This window comes from Struthio camelus, chromosome 17, assembly GCF_040807025.1.
Source record: "Struthio camelus isolate bStrCam1 chromosome 17, bStrCam1.hap1, whole genome shotgun sequence".
Taxonomy (NCBI): Eukaryota; Metazoa; Chordata; class Aves; order Struthioniformes; family Struthionidae; genus Struthio; species Struthio camelus.
The window spans coordinates 13,718,514-13,738,431 of NC_090958.1; the positions used below are offsets into that span (position 1 = coordinate 13,718,514).

A 19,918-nucleotide genomic window follows, 5' to 3' on the forward strand; every position below is an offset into this window, starting at 1 on the left:
TTTTATAAACCATGGTGATATTAATCAGAGTGTTTGCTGTGGTTATGCCAATTTACTTACAGTCACGACTGGTTTATATGAAGTGGTTCCTTCGTAAGCAAGCTATGTGCGTGGGGAGGTGCATTCACAAGTGCACAGAGTCTGTTGAAACTTACTGAACAGAAGCGTGCTCTAAACTCTCAAGTGCTGGACTGCTAAAATATCCTTGCACCCTGGGCACAGCACTTCTCCCTGGGCTCAATCCAAAAGCTCACTGCTGCCAGACCTCACAGATTTCGATGGGAATTGCTGTTTTGGTACTTCTGGTGGGAGACAGTGCTACTCCCCATCTAAATGAACGTTTTCATTTGTCATTAAGGTCCTGTGGTCAAGTCTCAAAATCTCTACTTGCTGAGTTCTATCTTTTATTTCTGGTGATTACTCTATTAATATGCAAACCATGCAAGTTGTGGTAAGTCGTTCCAGAGGTATTTACTAGCTGGAATATGTAATGTCGATGAGGTTTCTAACTCTGAGTATTCCTTTAAAAATACTGCCCGTAATTCTGCTGCAAGTTTCTTGGTTTGCATATGTAAAACTGACAGAGTCATATTGTTTGTTAGCCACAACTGCCTTATTATGTATTTTCTTCTTACTCCCCTGAAAATCACAACTGTTGTATATTCCAAAGAGACCAATTTTGGAAGCAACAGTAACATTAAAATTGTACTTCATTTAAAAAGTATTACATGGTGAACTATATATTTTCTATTTTAATTAGGAAATTTTTGTAGCAGAAAGCTGTAAAGCACCAGGATTCCAAAACAACTATAAAATACACAACAATGTCTGGAACCATGTTGCTGTGAATGAATCAAATGCTGTAATCAAACTTTTTAATACCCTTATGCAGTATCAAAGTTTAAATTGGAAATAGCCAGGCAGCTAATTTACCTGCTTTCTCATTTGTATGTTCATCAGAAATCAACAATGGAGAACAAACTCTTCTTTGAATCATTTATATTCCTTTAGGCATGGGTTGAATATTCTTGCACACACTATGGGCATCTCAGGCTGTCATGTCTGAGGGTGGCACACAACTGAAGGGAGTGGAGATGAGAGGAGCTGTGCCTTGCAGACTAGCATGCTTCTTCTACTTTTATGTTTGTAGCTGCACGGTAGTATTCATTAGCCAACCAAGAAATTTTTAGGCTTCAAATTTAATAGTATCTCTAACAGGCTGTAGAAATGATTTTCCCAATATTTACTGAAGTATAAATTGAAATGCAGTATTTTAATAGTTTATTTGGAATACAAAACCCACAACGCTGGATTTCTTTTGAAAGAAAACCCAAACTCAAAACCCCAAGCAAAGTTAACAGGAACAGAGGAGGATATAAAGATAGATTTTTCTGTGCAAAATGAGACTGAAGATTTTCTGATGTTTAATACCATCCTAACTTGGTTATTACTAGGGTAAATACAAACTTTTTTCTTGATTTGATTTGAATAAGGGAATTTTGGAAAAGCCTTTTACTTCTCCTGTGATCATTTCTGTGTTCTTCTAAGGTAGCTGGAGAGTGATGTGAACTATTGCAGCCATGTGAATCCTCAAATTTCAAAAGCATCCACACAGTTTAGAAGCATGGTGTCTTGTTGAGAAGTGGTGCACCAATACCGCATAGATGGTTTTCCCATCTTTAAATGAACGTTTAATTATTAAGACAAAGTTCAGTTCAGGTACTTTTGGGAACTTGATGCTGAACGCTTACCCAAGTGTTCCTACTGTTTTTTCATTAACGCTTACTGAAGCTTTGCTTGCATAAAGAGGATGTGACTGTGTTCATTGTGTACTCCAGCAGAGGAATAATGAGAATTTCTTTTTTTTTTTTTTAAGAAAGAGCAGAACTAAGAAGCCAATGGAATAGAGCTCAGTGGGAAACAAGGAGGTTCAAGGATCCTTTTATAAAGGCGATAAAACTTTTAGAAGAAACAAGATTAACTAGTTTAAAAATCAATTTCTCTAATATAAGACATGCAATCTAACCTAATTTTAACTGAAGATTTGTTAAGCTCTTGTCAAGCAAATATGGATTTTTACAAGCATTCTGTTTCAATTCTGTGAGCAAATGACTTAGCAACAGTAATTGAAATACAGCATGATTTTTTCAGATATGTGTTATTTTGGTTGCTCTTCCCCAATTTTTGATTCTCTATCTTTGATTATAGACTTGTCAGACACTTATTAGCTCTTCAGTTCTTTCCAATTGCTTCTCTCATCTTTTGGCCTATATATTAATGCAGATCTTATTGGACATGCATTTATCAATAAAATAAGAAACCTTAAAAAAAAATTAAGTGGTTTTAATGAGATTCCTATTTGATGTTGGTGAAAAATTTGAGGTTGATTCCACAAGAAGCCAGTCCATGGAAGGCCAATGCTAAGCACTTCCATTGGCCTGAAGGGATTTTTTTTTCCTCAGGAAAAATGTCTAAAATAATATACAGTATAAACATTAGATGAATATAGGTGTAATTTACATACAGAGAGGGACTGAATAGAATTGTGGAGGAACATTTTCAAAGTGAGATCCAGGAAGCATTAGAAAGAAAAGAGCTGAAGCCATCTTAGACTGCCATTAAGTTCACACCGTGACGCAAAGTTCCCATGGGTGTGACAGCTGAAATCATGGTACTACTAAATGCTATGAGATTCTTGCTGTTAATGATAGGCTGAGGATTTCATCCATTCTGTAATTATACTTAATTTATCTTTTTTATTGTGGGAAGAAGATTACAATTACCAAAATTCCCTTCCAAACAAATATGTAGAGAAAAGAGAGAGAAATGATTCATCTGTTACTTTAGGCTAATTGTTTCATTATTCTGTTTTCCTTTTTTTTTCTGGTTTAGCTTGTTTAGAAAGATGAGTGTTTAAAGATACATCGTCTAGGCTCATACAGTAATTTTAAGTCATATGATAGCTGAATTAGTACAAAGCTCTTTCACAGTGCATTGCCTGGTCCAAAAATGTAAAAATAAAAGCCCTGCACATATTGATGCTTGTGTTTGATAAATAAAGGAGCAGCCAAAATCCTTATTAAGGGGCATCATGGCAATGATCATAGTTCTACATATCACACATGCATACGTATACAGAGTTATTGGTCAGGAAAAGTGAGAATGTAAAGCTGTGCAGATATTTTTATATTTAGAGTATGAAATAGGGGGTTATGTTGACTATTATGTTTCAGAGGACCTCTCAAAGCATTTTTATGTTACCTGCTGCTAGTATTGTTTAACCATTTTTATTGGCAGTCCAGAAAAACACAATGTTATTTCTGGAGGAGGGATCGTAGGAAACTTCAGAAGTTTCAGAACTTTCTTTTTAGGTCAGATGAAATTGTTCTACAGCCTCCTTTTGGGAAGAAGTGAAGTTGCTCGTGAGCAAAGCATTTAACCCAAAACATTTTTGCAAGCTCTTCTTTGTACATACTGAAAAGATCAGTGGCTACCCTATTTTATACATGAAGAAAAACAGCCATATATGAGTTAAATGACTGAACTTGTACAGTGAGCTAGTAATGAAACTAGATGTCTAGTACATTGAAGTATGATGATATTTGTTTTTCTGTTTACATACAATCCCTATGATCAAAATGGGAGCACCCCACAATCCTTCCAATATCTTTCTGTTGGAAATCCCTGAGAAATCAACTATGTGATCATGTCCACTTTGGGAAGATCCCAGAAAGCCCAGAAGACTGGTCTGGGATCGCTTTGATCTGTAGTATCCTGAGGAACTGAACTAGGGGCTTGCATATCTCAGAGTACCACACTAGTCACTAGACCACCTTTTTTCTTCCTTGGTTCCTATTCTGCCTCCTGTATAAATCAATGTGAAAACTCCAGTTGACCATAAATCAAGCCTATGCTGAATATTTTTTCAAGTCTGAATTATGCATGCTGTTCAACAAGGGTTGCCTTTTTTTCTGGTGGCACAATGTCAATTTTAACAAGGCCCTGATGCCTGGCTGTCCAAGCTTTAGGCACCGTCTCAACCAAAATAAATAATAACATGCAATTTCTCAATATATATAATAATATTTTTCTTTAAAAGATTTTGAATGTTGCTGTCTTAGGCCAGTTTGATTAAAATGACTTTAATATTTGCTTTTCTCTTTCATTGGAGCCAGCTAAGAACTATGATTAAGTATCATGAAATGATAAATAGTTCCTAGGTGAGGCTCAGCAAGAGTAGCCCAACCTGCCTCCATTTCAGAGGGCATAGAAATCCAGTTTTCTCTGTCATCAGTGACTTAGAAGAACATGAGGAAATTGAAGTCAGAATTCTGGTCTGGCAGACAGAGTCTAGACAGCTCTCATGTATCAATAGAAAGATGAGATAAATATTAAAGAAATGTTATTCAGCCTAAAACAAGATCCAGCTGCAGCTGTTGAAAGTGGTGATTTTATTCTGAGGCTTGCGTAGAAGAGATGTAAAGTGAACAGTATGCAGCGGATGATGTATGATTCTTTTCACAATGAACCCAAAGTGCCAAGTATTTTATTACCTTACACAAGGAGTTACATCCACAGGTAGTAAATTTTTCATTTAAGCTTTCTTTGCTGGCTGCTATCCCTTTGATTTCTTCCTTTAATTAAATCGTACGAAATTTCTGGCTGTTTTTCCTTTGTTCTGTTTAACCACTCACAATCCTTCAACAGTGATGGGCAGAAGAAAAATAAATACATGACAAATACACCTTGGCAGCAAAGCCAACTACAGTAAATCCTGTGACGAAAATACCAAGTTGTACTCTGAAGGATATTTATTGCATTTAGCCACCCCAGAAGACGGCTATGAAAACGGTAATCTCCCTCAGAGTCCCAGATTGGATGCAGTAATATGACAGGAGCTAGATACAGTGTTCAGGAATGGATTTTCTCCTGTATATTGAATCTCTAGTTAGTAACCTTTCTGCAGCTTATCCAGTTTGAATGTGTTGGTATTTCAGTAGTCTCTAGGTATACGTTCTGTCTCATGCTCTACCTAGTGTACTTGTCTATTAATAAGATCACTTGTGTTCATTACTATAATTGTTTCTCCTTCAGTAATGCAGTGTTCAAGTAATGCTTCTGTTCTTGCTCAAAGCAAGTTACTGTCAACTTTAACAGGCACAAGGAAAAGGAAAGCTAATGGTTAACCTCAGAGCAATAAATAGAGCATATTGATAATTAGTTAATACATAATTTGTTTTTAAAGTAAGTGTTGTATATTTGATTTTGAATATAGTAGGTAACTGACTTAAGTGCTTATCTGATTAAATATCACTGATCAATATTGTATGTTATCTGTGAAATGAAACGTCTGTGAGCATACGGACTGCATAAAATTCTGAATTTTGCCTTTTGAATGAATATGGAGGAGCCTTGACATTTGTTTTCACAAAGAGCAGTTAATTCAGAGTCAAGGTTTTAATCAGTAGATGAACTGTAATGTTCTCATCAGTTGTTTGCAAGCAATTGAAGATATTTTGAATACATGTTTTAAATTTTAAATCTGTTCCTGGATAAATGATTTCCTGAATCACTGATTTATTAGATAGGTGTTTTAAGAACTGTATTTATAGAGATTTTGTTTAGACTTCCCATGACTTTGGAAAATGAAATCACCATAGGATCTTTAATGAAAAACAGAGCACACTCTTTATAATTGACCCAAAAGGCTTTGTTTTTACATTCCTAAATTAGCTTTTGTCTGATAATCTGGGAACCTAGAATCCCTAAGACTAATCACTTTAAAGAGATGGAGCCATGACACTAACACACAGACTAATCCAGCTTTTGAGTAGTCTGTCACTGGAAAATAAGGAAACCCACCACTGAAAAGTACTGCATCAATACAACATCAGTGACTGATTCCTTGAATTCATTTCCTGCTTTTTTATGACTTTCCAAAGAACTGAATAATCTGATTATTATTGTGCTAAATACCTAGCAGTACTTTTTATATATTCTTTAATTTTAAAGAATAAAACTGTGTTTTTTTTAGCATAAACACTGAAAATACATGCAAAGAGAGTGGCAAGAAAGATTCTTAGGTTTAAGCAACACAACATATTGTCACAGGTATTTATCATAAACTGATCTCTGCATCTTCCTTTAAAAATAGTAATTATCTGGCAAACAAAAGCAGTCAAAGCTCTATTTTGATTTAAAAAAAAGCTATATTGATGGAGTCTGTATAGCAATATATCTGATCAGAGATGGGTCAAGTGCAAAAGGTTCTCTTACTCATGAGAATAGGATTCTCACAAGTATAACTAGTAATCTGCTTGTGGTAAGAAGAGTAGCTAATTTTGTTTCGATGTAAATGGTTAAGCTATTCTAAGCCACAGCTTTTTTTGTGGTTAGAATGTTCTACTTGTGGTTTCTAAAGAAGCAATAGAGTAAGCTCTGTACAGCTCTTTTTGGCAGTAAAGGCATGCAGCAAAGGCAAAATTGAGTAGAACTGCATGTTGATCTCTTAGTGAGACTAGGAACATGATGCTTATTAAAGCCTTGTCTAGAACTTTTCTAGATTTATTTATTAGAAATCTATCTAGAAATTTGCAACAGATTGTATGCTGAGTGACTTTGTGAGATTTCTCAAGGCATATAACAACGCTGTGCAAGAAGCTCATTAGAAAACTTCTTGTCATAATTGTTACAACCCTTTCTCTATGATGGTGGCCTTTTTTTTTTTTTTAAGTCAAGGTGTCTGACACTAAGGACTTCTGTATAACAGATGCTTTGATTTATGAATAGGTTGGATAGAGTTTTGCTTTTAAAGCTGATACAGAAATGACATGGAAAAAAAAAGCAAGGATTAGCCTTGTGAAGTCAGTAATTGAACAGCAACTCTTGTGCTTGACTGTTGAAAAGTTTAGCTTAAATATCAAATCCCTGGATCCCTAGTTTAATGATATGGTGAGACTCATAACCCAAATGTGAAAATAAACACTCCTTGAATGGTTGATTATCCTGGCATACATGCTTGACTCAGAAATCTATTGCATTTCGACACACCCTTTGAGAGCACAGATGAAACATGGCCAGCTTAACACTCTCAGTTTCTAAGGATCTCCAGCACATCTGAAGTCTCTCAAGCTATTTAGGGACTGAGATGAAATATTTAATTTGTTGTCATTTAATTTGGCATCATACCATAAAGTATTCTTCACTAGCATGAACATAACCAGTTGATTGTGAGTTCTATAAAACTCCAGGCTTCAGCTCACAATTGGAAATGTAGGTTCACGGTGAATGAGTTCAGAACATCATGTTTCCTATTCCTGAATGAAGAGAGACTGTGAGTCTTATTAGTGCCTATTTCAATTATTTGCTTATAGCATCTTGCATTAAACCATTTCTGATATTGTAAAATAACTCTAAACTGGTTTATATGATTGAAATTTGTTGTAGAAAACAAGATGATTTCTGTAATTTGGCAATTTAACTCATAATTAGAACTTCCTCTTCATTTAATACTAGGGTAGTAGTAGAATTATTTCATTTTTAATAACAGTAATAGTAGGTTCCTGAGCAATGTGGACTGATTTAAAAAAAACCCAAAAACTGGTGGTAAGGACTACTTTAGTTCTGATACTTCCATTTACAACTTTTGATAGCTAAACTGTAAGTGATGTAGCCTTGTGAAAGTCAATGATTCTACACATATAGCACACCACCTGCATCGTCTTAATTGGATAAGGGCCTTATGTAGTAACCTTCAGATGAATGATGGTGTGGTATTGCTCTTTTCAAGTATTTGTGCTAACAAAGGGTAATCTCAGTCCCTGCACGCCAGATTCATAGCAGGGGGAATGTAAACTGAGAGAAAGGAGGGTAGGTTAGACAAATCTGGAGTTCATGCTATACCAGCCAGTGCTAATAGTTGGTCTGTAGCTGCTTCAGGACCCTAGCTCTGTTCCCCGGGCCCAGTCTTTTGTTCCTTATGATTTAATCTATCACAGCTACTGTTGGTTTGTGGCAAGGAATGCATTTTGGCAGTAGAGTTAGCTCTTTAGAAAGCAAATAACTTAATGATTCATAAGAACAATGTACTTGGCATCCTTTCAAAGTTTTGATATAGGGCTATGTTAATTAGATGTTGGTTCAATTTTCATTTTCTAAAACTGTATAAATAATTATAGACATGTTTTCTCTAATAAAAATAATAAAGCTCCTACACCATTTGGAATCTAGTAGCTGGGAAAGGGTGGCAAATACTTCATCATCCCTAATCCCTGTAGAAATGCGTGAACTGAAGAGTTTGTTAAATTGGCTAGCTCCGTTTACTGAGAGTAAGATTCAGAACGTTTTTTCTCTAGTTCATGAGTTCAAGTTGGATCTATATTACAGTGGCTGATAACTATTTAGTATCTGACATCTTGTGACAGTGTGAACTATCCCATGAAGAAGTGTGCTGGGAGGGAGGGAACTGAATGATTGGCTCCAATGAAATGTTGATTTTCTCATTGGTGGCTGGAGTGGGAGGAATGTGGAGACTAAATAAATGAAATGAATTCTAGCAGTGAGGGAATACTTGTTTTGCATCTTTTACCTCTCCACAATGTGAGGTGTAGGATCTTTATTTTGTCCCATGGATGTTCCAGTATAACTGCTGGTACGAGTAAGATGCTCAGATGCAATGATAGTGACTACTATGAGAGCCATTTAAATAAGGTGATAAAATGAATTTCCACCTTGATTCCACATTTAAAAGGATGCTTTAACTTTAGTGTTACCCAAATCACTTCAAGGTGAAGAGTTTTGAGATGCTGTTTTTGCTTATCCATCTTCACTGAAGATGGAAAGATAAGGAAAATCCTATAATAAAGTGGACCTTTATGTATATTTACCAGTAAAGCTACTGCCAGTGGAACTTGTTTGATCATGTAAATACAGTTCTGTTGTAATTTCAATAGCTGTCTTCCTACTAAGTGGTCCCTGATATCCTAAAATGTCTGGATAATTGCTTAGGGAGTAGAATAGTTGTTATTACATTAAACTTCAAAGAGTTATTTTCTAACTGACTGTGATTCTGGCACTTTATTATTAAATTTGTGGAAGATCCAAGCTATCATCTCTGACATCTTGGAATGGAGTTGGATTTATTCATTTCACAGATGTACTGTGTTATTCCTCCACTTCACCTATGCCAACTAAAATATATATTAAGAATACCTCTCCAAAAAATAGTGAAAGAGCAGCTTTGTTTAGCTGCTTAATAGCTAGCCTAGAAATCCAAATAAGAATTCAGTTTTCAGCTTTACCACAGTCTCAAGCATGACCTTAGGCAAATCATTTAATCTTTTAGTGATTGTTTTCCAGCTGTAAAATGAGAATCCACCTTCCATCCCCTGCCTTCTATCTGCTAATGTCTAGACTTTGTTTCTTTAATATGCACAGTAGCAATTTTACAATCTCTGATTCCAGAGGAAGACTCCAAGCACCACTCTAATGCAAATGAGAACGCTTGTTTTCTAGTGCCTATTTCATTTAAAATGAGTTGAAGGGTTGGCAGAAAGCACTCAGTGCAAGTCAGAAGGTTCAGAGAAACAGAGGTTGGTATAGGTGCCTGAAGTTTTTGGCAAGTGTCATGTTTTCGTGACAACCCTTTTCCCCTTCCTCCTCTGTTTACTAAGACTTAGTACAGATTCCGTTACTGCCAAGACATGACCTTTTACAACCTTGCTCAGAACAGTGTGTGCAAAGTTAGGATTGAAATAGTGTTTTCATAGTTGAGAAAGAGGGGCTATTGACATGAGGAGATAGAAAAACGTCTTGCTGAAATTTAGTGAAATCTAGCACCTTTCTCTTGGATAGAAGTTACTGTCACCTGAAAAGAGAATATATTTATATAAAACTCAACTTCTGTCATGGAGAAACAGCTTTGCTATAATTCTGCTTGAGAGAGTAAATGAAATTAAATATAAGTTGATGTCTTGGATGTATTGAATTTATAAATGAGGAAAAGAACTATTTTATGCCATGCAAAGCATATGTGACATTCACTACATATTCACTACTGGTTGTGAAACTGTTGAAGAAGATCAACATTTCTTGACAGCATTGGTACTGTAGAGTTAAAGGGATTCTATAAGCTTAGATAAGCTAACCTTACAAATTTCCATCTAGGAAAGCAAAACCTGAAAGCATTACAGGTTTAAATTCCAAATAAGCAAAATTCCTCTGCTAGCTACCAAAAGGTGGTGCTATGCTAAAGAGTCACAAAATGCCTTAAATGCTAGGAAATCTCAGGGCTCCCTGTCACAGCTTTCTCTAATGCATGGATAATGTTGAGTTGCGTGTGTAGATAGCCCACTGCTGTGTCTGTGACTCTGTAGCTTTTGGATGATACTGTTGCAAACGCTTGCTTCAGAATCAATTAGCCATAAAATGTTCTGGTAGTTGTATACCCAGATATCTAAATAAATATAAGTTAGTGTGAACCAAGTGATGAAAGGTCTCCTCTTTAGGAAGTCTTGTATTTGTATGGTTCCAGTCCTGCCCTATCTTAAGGTGTTGCGAGTAGGCGTAGAAAAACTTTAAAATGATTTCTTTTAATGTGCATGACTTCTGGACTCTTCTGAACCTAAAACTACAAGTGTGCTTAATTCCGTTATTACATGGGAGAGTTGTGGGCTTAAAAGCCATTTCTCCTCACAGCTTTGGTTTTAGTCACTAGTGTTTTTATAATCCAATAACCCTGGTTGCTTTGTAGTTCTAGTCTTTAATTACTCTAGGTGCCTCTGAAATGTGCAGTATTATTGAATTCCCAACTTACATCAAAATAGTGTAGCTGTTTGCCCTCAGACCTCCAAATGTTAGAACTTCTTGAGTGTGTACCAGTTACATGGAAGAAAGCTAGATCTTTTCATTTGGGTTACTCAACATCTTCCTTTGTGTGTTGTACCTCTTGTACACCTCTCTGAAACCAAGAGTGTTGATTTGATTTTAAAGGGGGAATAGTGTAGTGACTCCTAGAAGGAAAAAAAGCCTGGTGGTAGAAGACCAGCTTGCAACTAGCTTAAATAGAACTGCTCTTAACTATTTTTTTTTAATCAATTCTTAGTTGATGGGTTTTGTTTGCCCCTAGGAATACCTAGACTCATAGCATCTGTGTTGTACAAATCTGTTTCACCACTCTGAAAGCCTGTTTTATTGAACAGAACATTTCTGCATTGATTATCTTGAAACTTTCTGTTGTATTTATCACAATGAAGGTGCTATTTAAGTAAATGAAATAGAGGAAAAACAGATCAGTCTTGACCTCTGTCAAGAAAGTAGCAGTGAAAGTCAGTTTAGATCAATGTATATACCAAAGTGTCTGGTTAGAGGCAGAGCTGGTGGAAGAGTTTTAGCTGAGGTCCTAAGATATTTATAACACTGTCTATTTTCCATTTTCATTGTATGCTATATTCTACTTTCCAGGCCATTATATCTGCATTCCTACAATCCAAAGTGCTTTGATTTCAACATTTCATTGAAAGGTCTGAGAAAATTATAATAAAATAGCCTTTTTTCAATAAAAATATCGAAACAAAACTTCTGAGATACTTTATACCTTAATTACTTCATCTGTAACGTGAGGGCCAAAATAATACTTGGAGAGATGCTTTCAGATCTTTAGGTGAAAAGGTATTAAAAAGCCAATTGCTACTAGTCTTTGGAAAATGATTCCCTGCTATGCAGCCCTTTGACAATGAATTTCCTTTTATTCTTTGTTTAGATCATCTTATCATACAACAATCCTAAAGTGCAACTTTGGTCTTAAATTAATTCTGTTCGCTGATTTTGAGAGAGAGCAAGAGCTTGAGAATTACACATTTTAGATTTCTATCTCTATTTGCATCTGAAATGGTAATGAAGTAAAGAATTCAGAGATGCTTGCTTGTCATGTTTGATAAAACTGCTAGAGAAATTATTTTCCCCTTCCAAGACAGTCCAGTGCTTTTTTTATTTATATTAAGATGAATGCCCTCAAAACAAAAGGTTTTTAAGATTAATCTCTAAGATTAAATGATTTGACTTTCCTTCACTGAAAACTAGTGCCATAGAGGCAATACAGTGGATACCAGATAGTCTCTCTGTAGTTTTATGCAAATAAATGTACTTTATATTGCAGTGAATGAAAAGTGAAGAGCTACTGCTTGTCAAATGAGAGCAGGTAGTGTTTTAAAACTGCTTTACTAGAAATGCAAAGTCTCACTCATATGATCATGCCTTTGTTCTTTTATCAGTTTAAAAAAAATAGGAGTTGAGAAGGGAGGAAATGGGTAGCAATTTCTATAAATTTGATTCTATGGAGCCCTTAGGCTCACCTCCAGGGAAAACCAGGTGGAATATACACAAGATAAAAGTAGATAATGTAAATGTACGTCTGGCCTTATGCAGGATGAGGTCATTCTTGGTGGATAAAACTCTTTCTGCCAAAGGATCCTCTGCTGTCCAGTGGAATATATGCAGCTTTCTTAGAGTAGCCTTAAGCTCTTGAAAGAGTAGCATGTTTAACAGAATGCAAAAAAGCCTTATTTGTTAAACTACATTTTTTTAAAATGTTGATTAAAAACTGTATAGTAACAAACCGATGAAGGTTGTGCAGAGAAAATTGAGGCAATTTATTTATGATTCAGCTTAATGACGAGATTGCTACTCTAGCAGTTTCCAAAAGTAGACCATCATTACGGTGCTGAGCAAGCACTGTAACTGGAAACAAATTTTATTCTAAATTAGTGAATTTAGGTTGAAATATCTTTAGATACTGCTCAACATAAAGAATATGTTGAATCTGTTTATCTGCAGTGTGATGCCTTACATGCCTACTCCTTTAGATTGTTCTCTAAATTTTTTTGCAGTTTTCTATCTTCTACTGCACAAGCACATGTGCATAATATGCCGAAGAACCATGCAAATCATTCAAAGCTAACTCTGGGCTGGCGGGTCTGCACAATACACTGCAACATCTTGCAGTTATAACAACCATCATCCTGAAATCAGGGTGCAGGAAGGCATTGAAGTGGCAATAATAAGCCCTGCTTGCTTGCGCAGTGCCATACTGGCAGGTTTTCTGGTACTGGACTTACATTTGTTGCAGGTGGCACGTGACTAGGCGCTACGTGCCGTTGCCTGCTGTGGCTATGCCTTGAAAATATAGAATCTAGAAGAAACACAGTATTCGCATCTCAGTCCAGTAGTCTTCCTGTTGCTTTTTCCTTTCCCTGTTTATCAGCCGTTTCAGTAGAAATATCAGAGGTAAATACTCAGAGGTATTCACTTAAAAAAAATATTCTTTGTTAAACCATATGTACGTAATAACTTTTAATTAAAGGAATTTGAAGGGTGCAATACAAGAGTGATAATGGTGCCATACTCATTTTAGAATTGAGCACTATTTTGGTTTAGAGTAATAAAGTTTCCTGTTGTGCTTCACCTCTGATCCTTATGGAAAATCATAATGCATTGCCTTAGATGTTCAGTTCTATACTTACTTTTTCTGTGAGCTTTTAAAAAATGTGTTGGAAGATCTATTTAAGGTTAAAAAATTATTTAAAACATAAGCCTTGAGTTGTGGCCCGTGTTTCCTTTAGTCCATTTGTGTTGGATACTATACAGAATTACAGAGAATCTGGTTTGAAAAGGACCTCTGGACGTCATTAATCCAACCTCCTCCTCAAAGCAGGGCTAACTTTCAAGCTTGTATTTAAGAAAACACTTACAGAATAAACCACTTCCAATGAGTGAACAAACTGTCAGCTCTCATACTTGATCCTATAACTCAGTTCAGCTACTTTGTAATTAGTCTTTCCGTATTAAATAAGTTTAACACAACAATCCCAATGTTTTTAATTGGTTTAATTATTTGTATAATTTCAGTCAATTACATATATCATCTCCTAATTACAATTAATTAGTTTTTTTAATTGGTTATAATTTTCAGATAGCATTAGATTTTTATTTTTATCTGCTTTATTTTTAATATCTTCTGCTGCCCATGAGCTCTTCTCAGCCCATAATCTCAGCAGCTCTGGTAACTTGTCTCCCTGCTGCTTCCTATTCTATTAAATTTTCTCTGCTTAAATCCTTGGCAGAGTAGTGGGAGAAATTTATACTGCTTACGTCATAGCAGAAAAGAAGCCCTCAGGACAACAGGAGTGAAGGAAGTTTTGCAGTCACTGAGGTTCAAATATCGAAAAAGAGATCCTGTATGAATTTCTGCTTTTATGACTGCTTCTAAAAGTTCTAGGAAGGTGTTTATGTAAGGATGTTTCCTGCAGGTACCAATACCTTGTGATTTTCAGGCAGTATTTCAAAGGCAATAAAAATCGGTTGTTGTCTGAAAGCATAGTGTTATCTTTTCTTTCTGGCTTTTTTAACATTAAATCTTTACAGAGTGCTGTTTCTAGAAAAGGTTCATTTTGTTATCGTTATGGTATAGATATTTTGTGAAGGGAAGAGCTATCTACTTCTGTGGAGATTTCTCATTAGCTCTCTAAATTCAAGAGAGGAGATGAGAATGACATTGAAAATAGCAAGCTTTTCCCTGGAATATGTTACCCGGTTCCAGGACTGCTTAAAAGAGAGGAAATTCAGAGCAGAGCAGCAAAGTGATGAAAGACTTAAAACCCTATTTCTTTAGGAAATTTCTCAAAGACAAAGAGAAGTTTTCTAAGTGAAGATGTTATAAAGGAATTCAAACAGTGGAATTTGGCATCCCTCCTCATAATTAGAAAATATAATTGAACAATGTACTGTAAATTTCGTGAAAGGTGGGAATGCAAATGAAATTCCTTGATTAAATAATGTAGTTTTTTGATTCAGAACCTGATTCAGGAAAGTACTTAAATACAGGCTTCAGTCCTGCTGATTTTGAGTGCTATCTTCTGCATTTAAATATATGCTTAAGTATCTTTCTGCTCATTTGCACTTTACTATATTGACGACAAAATAACTGAGACAATGATCAGATTAGATTTTGAAAGGAATTGCTTGTTTTTATAGTTAATTAAAAAAATCTGTTTTTAACTGTCAAATAGAAGAATAAAAAAACCTCTTAGTTTATTAGGCTGAAACAACTGACTCTCCAACAAAAGGATATATCACGGGCTAGATATCAGCTTTGGGATCGCCATGTTCTTCTGAGACATTTGAAACAGGATGTTGAGTTAGACAGCCCGTTGATCCTATCCTGTACAGTTTTTTCTGCACCTGTAAGTTTGACAGGGAAGGAAAGAAAACAGAAGGAATGAGAGGGAAGATGACAAAATAGTGAGGGAGAAGAAGTAGTAAGATGTCTTTTTAAAATCCTTTTTAGCAAATTCAGCAGTGAATTCTGAGAAGACTTATGAATAATTGTATGAGTCTATTCAGGATAAGAAGGGCGAGGAACGGAATGATAAATTCCATATTCATCTGAGGTGCAACTTGCCTGGGGCTAACCTGCTAGTAGTAAGCATCTAACCATATGTTAGTTATGGCTCATAGCATTAAGACCCTTCTTTGCTACAAATGGATCTGTTTTGTAGTCAGCTGTAGAGCTGATACAGAAATTCCTAACAGGGACCTAGTTATAAGGTGGCATTAGTAACCTAAATACATTCTTGGATCCAGCTTTAGTTCCTACATCATATTTGAGGGTATAAAAGATAAAATATTGCTTGTTGATAAAATTGCTTGTTGATAAAATTGCTTTATTTGAGATAAAAGTATTCCAGAAAACAAAACCAGGGAAAAGGATTAATTAAGATAATAAGTTGTGTTTGCATCAAATAAAACTCAAAATCATTTCTGTTTGCACTCAGCTTTGTTAATGGAAATATGAATTACTTTATTAGTCTAATGCCACAATTAATTGTAGGAGAGGTTTTCTCTCTGGGGCTTCTTTATGACTCTGTTACACTAGTTACAATTAATCCTAATGGAAAGATCAGATATGGTCTCTTGTAAATTTTTATACCCTGATTATTGCTTCCAAGTGCCCAAAACTGTGACACTTGTTTCAGAAAATAATGCTTTCTAAATTTTACTGATATTAGTGGAACATAGTCCAAAATCACTGTTTTCCTATGGGAAACTTTGCTACTGATCGCTGTTTGAAATGTGCTCTTCACTTTAAAAAAGGCAAAGTAAAAGGAGGAAAGAAGGAAACATGGTGAAGGAAAGAACTGATCTGACATCACGTGGTTGCTCTAAGACATGTTTGCATCATGTTTATATTCACTGTATCATTCTTTAGTGACTCTTCCTCCTGTGACTCCTTCAAAATGAAAGAACTCACAACAGAAAAACAGCTTATTGACTCACAACTGCGTTAAGCTTTTTCAGACTACCAGCAGCGATGACATTTACCAAAGGACCTGTCCTGCCAAGGTATTTCAGACCTTCCTATTAAAAGGTGACTGTTTTCAAATCTCATTAATTTGCAGAGGAACTGGGAGCCATTGCACTTTGCAAGATTAGACCACTGAAGTTTCAGCTGCATGCTTGTGTCCAGGAAGTCTGTGTTAGGTGTCTGCTAACGTGGTTAGCAACCGCATGTAGTTGCTCTTTAATTCACCATAAATATTACCACCCACGTATTTGATTAAGGTAGACATGTAATATATTAGAGTTCTGTCTTTAAAGTTAAATTAATTAAAGACCACTGAAGTACTGTTACAGGAATGTTGGGTGTCCTCACCTTCACTGATCTTGAAGTGCAAATAGACAGTTAATGGCAGAGAACAGGATGAGGAAGAAAAGAAAGGCTTATAGTATGTTCCTTTCACCCTATTGTTTTACAGACCTTGGTGTATCCTTCTAGAAATTGTGGTTACTTTTGCAGCTATGAAGGTTGGCATTTTGGAATATCATAACTCAACTGTGACACTGATGTGCTGTTAGGGAAAAATGCTTGCAATATATTGTAAAATGCTTATGGTAATGTCTATCTGCTCTTCCCCTGAATGAGGTGGGAAGACTTTTATGAATCTTCTAATATTTTGATTCAATTTCAATAGTGAATATATTATTTATTCCTTTAATGAGAAATGTAATGAATCGGGATGGCTATTTTACTAGGACATCTGCCAGGGAGCTGCTCTAGCGTAATATGAGTGAATAGTAACGACCGTTGCTTACTGGGGACAATGTTAGCAAATGTTCTACTTAGTTGAGATACCCTTAATGAGTACCAAGAGATTTACTGGTGATCAGTGAGAATTTAGGAGTTAAATTAGCGTAAAACTGGTCAATCAGAGAAGTGAAGTTGTAAGCTCAGATCTATTATTATACCAAACATTAAATGCAGCAAATATTCTCATGCATTGTTCACTATGGTGTTTTATTGTCTGTAACCTTGTAGAGGTTTCTCTGAGCATTTTTTAAATGTTATTTCTAATTCCTTGGTCCAAAAGGCTTCATTTCAATTAAGTGAGTACTTAAATGATTAGAAGGACCAAGACCAGGGCACACTGTCTACTGCAGGCCAGTTTTATTGATTTTTTGGTAGTATATTTCCAAGTCTTTCCTGTGTGATTCTCAACTTTGCCATACTGTGCCAATAAGTGCAATGGATGGTCACAGGCTAACCAAGGAAGACACTAGTTTCTGTTCCTTTACATTTTTGTTGAGCTCATAATTGTAATACATGCAATATCTCCCAGTTTTGCACTCAGATGGTGTTTCTTAGCTGCCTCATTTTTCTCAGTCCTTGCCTTGGCTGGAAGAAGAGAAACCTGCACTTGTTCAACCTTTCCTCAAATGCAATGGATCTAATTTTGAAGTTGGCCTTGCTTTGAGTGGATGATGGGACTAGATGACTTTCAGAAATCCCTTCTGACCTAAATTACTCTATGATTCATGATTTTCTCTGTTCTAGTAACACTAGAAACAGTAAAGAAGTCCGTGCCCTGTCCAAGTGTTGAGAAGGGCGACCACAGATAGTATGCCTCTCTGGATTGCTCCATGGCCCTTCTGAAGGTATCGAGGGCCATGGTTAGCCTAGAGAGCAGGAGCGCACTGCAGGGTGCTCAGGCTGGTACACTGATGTGTACACAGCAGTTCTGCAGGCCAGCCTTGACTGCTGGAGCGCACCACAGCTCCAGTTTGGCCTGAGCTACCAGGCTTCCTCGCTACAGAAATGTGGGGGTGTATCTGTGTATGGGCAGTGGGAGGAAGGGTAGAGGGACTTGTCTTGGAGGGCAGACAGTGCTGGAAAATGTTTGTTGGTCCCAAACTAAAGGTAAACCTTAAGAGTTTTTGGGTATCTGATGAGTTACACGGGCTGAATAAAGAATTTTAAACAAACAGAGCTACAGCTTGCGAGCATAAAGAGGTATGGAGCTTAAAACGCATTAAGATGCATTGTGTTGTCTGCAAAACTGATGCTGCCTTTTGAAAGTGAAAGTTACAGGAAACTTTATAAGACATGGATCAAAAATCTGTTGAAAAGAATCTGATGGCTGTACGCATCTTGACTGATTCTGAAAATTAAATGCTTACAAATGACATAAAAACTGATGAGATAAAATTACCATTTCATTTGTTCCTCGTGATGCGATTTTATGTTACCATTAGTAATTTCCTGTATTGTGACAGTTAATGGTTATAGCATGAGTAGAGATAACCTCCATCGTATTGTCTTTTCACAGCACTATACTTTGTAAGTCTTCTAATGTAGTCAGCTGAAAAGCTGACCTACTTCCAGTTCCCCCACTCCCCCAAACTTCAGCCTGTCCTCCATTAGAAAGATTTTGCAGAACTAATTGTAATAGCTGCTGAAAGGGAGAATGAAGAGAGAGAGATTCTTTAGTTCTCTTACTGTATTAATAAAGCTAAAATCCCTCCTGTGCCATTGACTGAGGCTTTTGAAGTAAGGATGAAAGTGGAACAATGGGAAATAATTTGATCTTAAAGCGCAAATGTTCAAATTGGATATGGCATAGACCTTCAAATCATTTTGGCCACTCCCACTCTCCCCTAGCATTGCTCATGACTGGTATTTATGAGGACATGCCCAATAAAAATCAGGAAAAGCACTTTTGTAATCTGAGTTCTTTCCTCTCTTACCTAAATCTATGACATGATCTTGCTACGAGATGCATGAAGACACAGTATTACTGCGCACAAATTTCAGCAAGGTTAAGGCATAATTGATTCATCAAAGACTTTTAAATGGATGAGACTCATGGGACAGTGTCTCTCCTCTTCTATATTATATGCACCAGAAAGCTATGCCAGCCTGCAGTTCAGCCCAAGAAAAGAAACATAAATCTTTGAGTTCACTATTTTTCAGCTAAATAATGAAAAAGAAAGCATTTGTTGATTTCTGGCAGCCAAATGAAGATTTTAAACACCTTATCCTTGTGAGAATACTGAAACTGAAATGTGCTTTGAAAATAATTCTGTAGAGTAGATCTACAGAAAGACTACCAACAGCATATATCTGTTCTGATAACGAAACTGGTTCATTCAGACTGTGATCAAATCGCTTTTGGTATATGCTGGGTGGGTGGGTTTGTTTTGGTTGTTTTCATTTTGTTTTGTTTTGGTGAAAATTTTACCTAAACTGGAGAGTGAAGGAAGTCATTTGGTAGAACTGGCAAAAAGGATTATGGCATCAGATTTTCTTCAGAAAGTTCAGACGGTCTGGAAGTAATGAAGCAAACTGTGGGGTAAGAACCTTCCGGAACGGGTCGTTACCAGCCCTTCCCGGCCCCTCAGAGTCTTGAGGCAACAGTTTCACCCATTTAAAATGAATCTTTTGAGGTTTTTCTCCTTTCTTAAAGTCAAAGTCTTCCTATGTTTTCTTTAATGTCCTGAGTGGATTTTGATCATTTTCCATGCTGAATCCAGTACGTTTGGATTACGGAGACAGGCCATTAACTGGTTACAATGTATATTGGCAGAAAAA

General features: G+C 36.2%; 1 protein-coding gene across 7 annotated transcripts in view; it reads left to right on the top strand.

Moving 5' to 3' along the window:
• The window catches only part of LOC138061431 (uncharacterized), a 345,010-nt gene that overhangs the window by 75,754 nt on the left and 249,338 nt on the right, over window positions 1-19,918 (top strand). The window contains exon 5 of one of the 7 annotated variants that reach the window (XM_068911646.1): window positions 16,342-16,395. The exons of the other annotated variants lie outside the window; for them this stretch is intronic. Within the exon in view, the coding sequence (XP_068767747.1) occupies window positions 16,364-16,395 (32 nt within the window). The 5' untranslated portion in view covers window positions 16,342-16,363. The remainder of the gene's footprint in view (window positions 1-16,341; window positions 16,396-19,918) is intronic. 7 annotated transcript variants of the gene reach the window in all.